Source organism: Helobdella robusta, assembly GCF_000326865.2.
Source record: "Helobdella robusta unplaced genomic scaffold HELROscaffold_34, whole genome shotgun sequence".
Classification (NCBI taxonomy): Eukaryota; Metazoa; Annelida; class Clitellata; order Rhynchobdellida; family Glossiphoniidae; genus Helobdella; species Helobdella robusta.
Window position 1 is genome coordinate 710160 of NW_008704659.1, and position 1434 is coordinate 711593.

Consider the following 1434-nt stretch of genomic DNA (forward strand, 5'->3'; position numbering starts at 1 on the left):
GGTATGTGTATGTGCGTGTGTGTGAACTTGTTGTAGAACTTGTTCATTTGTTTGCATGCAGTTTTGTAGCTTTTGCGCGCTGAGTAGGCGGTTTAGGCACTTGTGTATAATTATGTCTTTAAGTGTTTGCTTGGTCGGCTAGATAACACGGTAGCTTCATTCATTGAAACAAGCATGCATACATACATATATACATACATACATACATACATACATACATACATACATACATACATACATACATACATACATACATACATACATACATACATACATACATACATACATACATACATACATACATACATACATACATACATACATACATACATACATACATACATACATACATACATACATACATAACTTATCACCCAAAGGCTAAATATCATCAATAAACATGATGCAATGGTCCTTCTATTACAAGCTGCTTTTTTGCCTCGTCTTGTTTATTTTTTGAGAACATCCCCTCTGTTGGATGTTTCGATCCTCAATAGTTTTGACGATCACCTCCGTGACGCATTCCAGTCCATCTTCAACATAGAACTCGATCAAAAAAATTGGTTGCAGGGGACGCTGCCTATATGTGTTGGTGGCCTGGGTTTGGGTTCCGCGGCTGAGCTGGCACCTTTTGCCTTTTTGGCTTCTGCTGCTGCCACGGTGGCCCTCCAGGATTTGATGTTGCCGAGGGATGGGATTTATGTCGATAACTTCAGAATGCAAGTATACGACATGTGGCGCGCCACCAACGGAGATGTGGTTGCGCTCGAAAACCCCTCGCAAAAACACTGGATCGCCCCCTGTCTTAATAGATCAGTTGATCGATGGCTGCAACTGAATGGCTCTACTTTTGACAAGGCTAGAATTATGGCTGTCAAAAGTGAGTTGGGCTCCGCCTGGTTGAGAGCGCTACCCAACACCTCCTGCGGCACTAGATTGGATGACTCCTGTGTTCGCGTGAGCCTTGGTTTGAGACTCGGAGCCCAGATCGTCACCGAATACGAATGCGCATGTGGGGCAAGGGTTGATGAACTTGGATACCATAGCCTTTCTTGTCGTCTGGGTCCTGGAAGGCAAGCCAGACATACGGCTGTCAACGAATACCTGGTACGATGTTTTCAAAAGGCTGGTATCCCGGTTATAAAAGAACCCATGGGTTTAATAGAGGAAGGAGCCTTTAGGCCAGATGGTTACACTATCACTCCATGGGCTCAGGGACGGTCCCTGGCTTGGGACGTTACCTTACCCCACACTATGGCTGACCGATATATCGTCTACACTTCAGTTGAGGTGGGCACTGCTGCCCTTAAAGCGTCCGATTTCAAAAATGAAAAATACGTTTCATTAAACAATTTAAGCAAAATATTTCAACCCATTTGCATTGAAACGTTCGGTCCAACAGATAAGCACACATCATTATTTATTAACGAATTA

The 1434-nt window shown here is 43.5% G+C and overlaps 1 protein-coding gene across 1 annotated transcript in view; it reads left to right on the top strand.

The window, feature by feature from the left end:
- Positions 1–408: 408 nt before the first annotated feature.
- The window catches only part of HELRODRAFT_175571 (hypothetical protein), a gene marked incomplete at both ends in the record, with an annotated part of 4814 nt that continues 3788 nt past the window's right edge, over positions 409–1434 (top strand). Inside the window, 2 exons of the mRNA XM_009022992.1 lie at positions 409–873; positions 1126–1290. Of these exons, the coding sequence (XP_009021240.1) occupies positions 409–873; positions 1126–1290 (630 nt within the window). The remainder of the gene's footprint in view (positions 874–1125; positions 1291–1434) is intronic.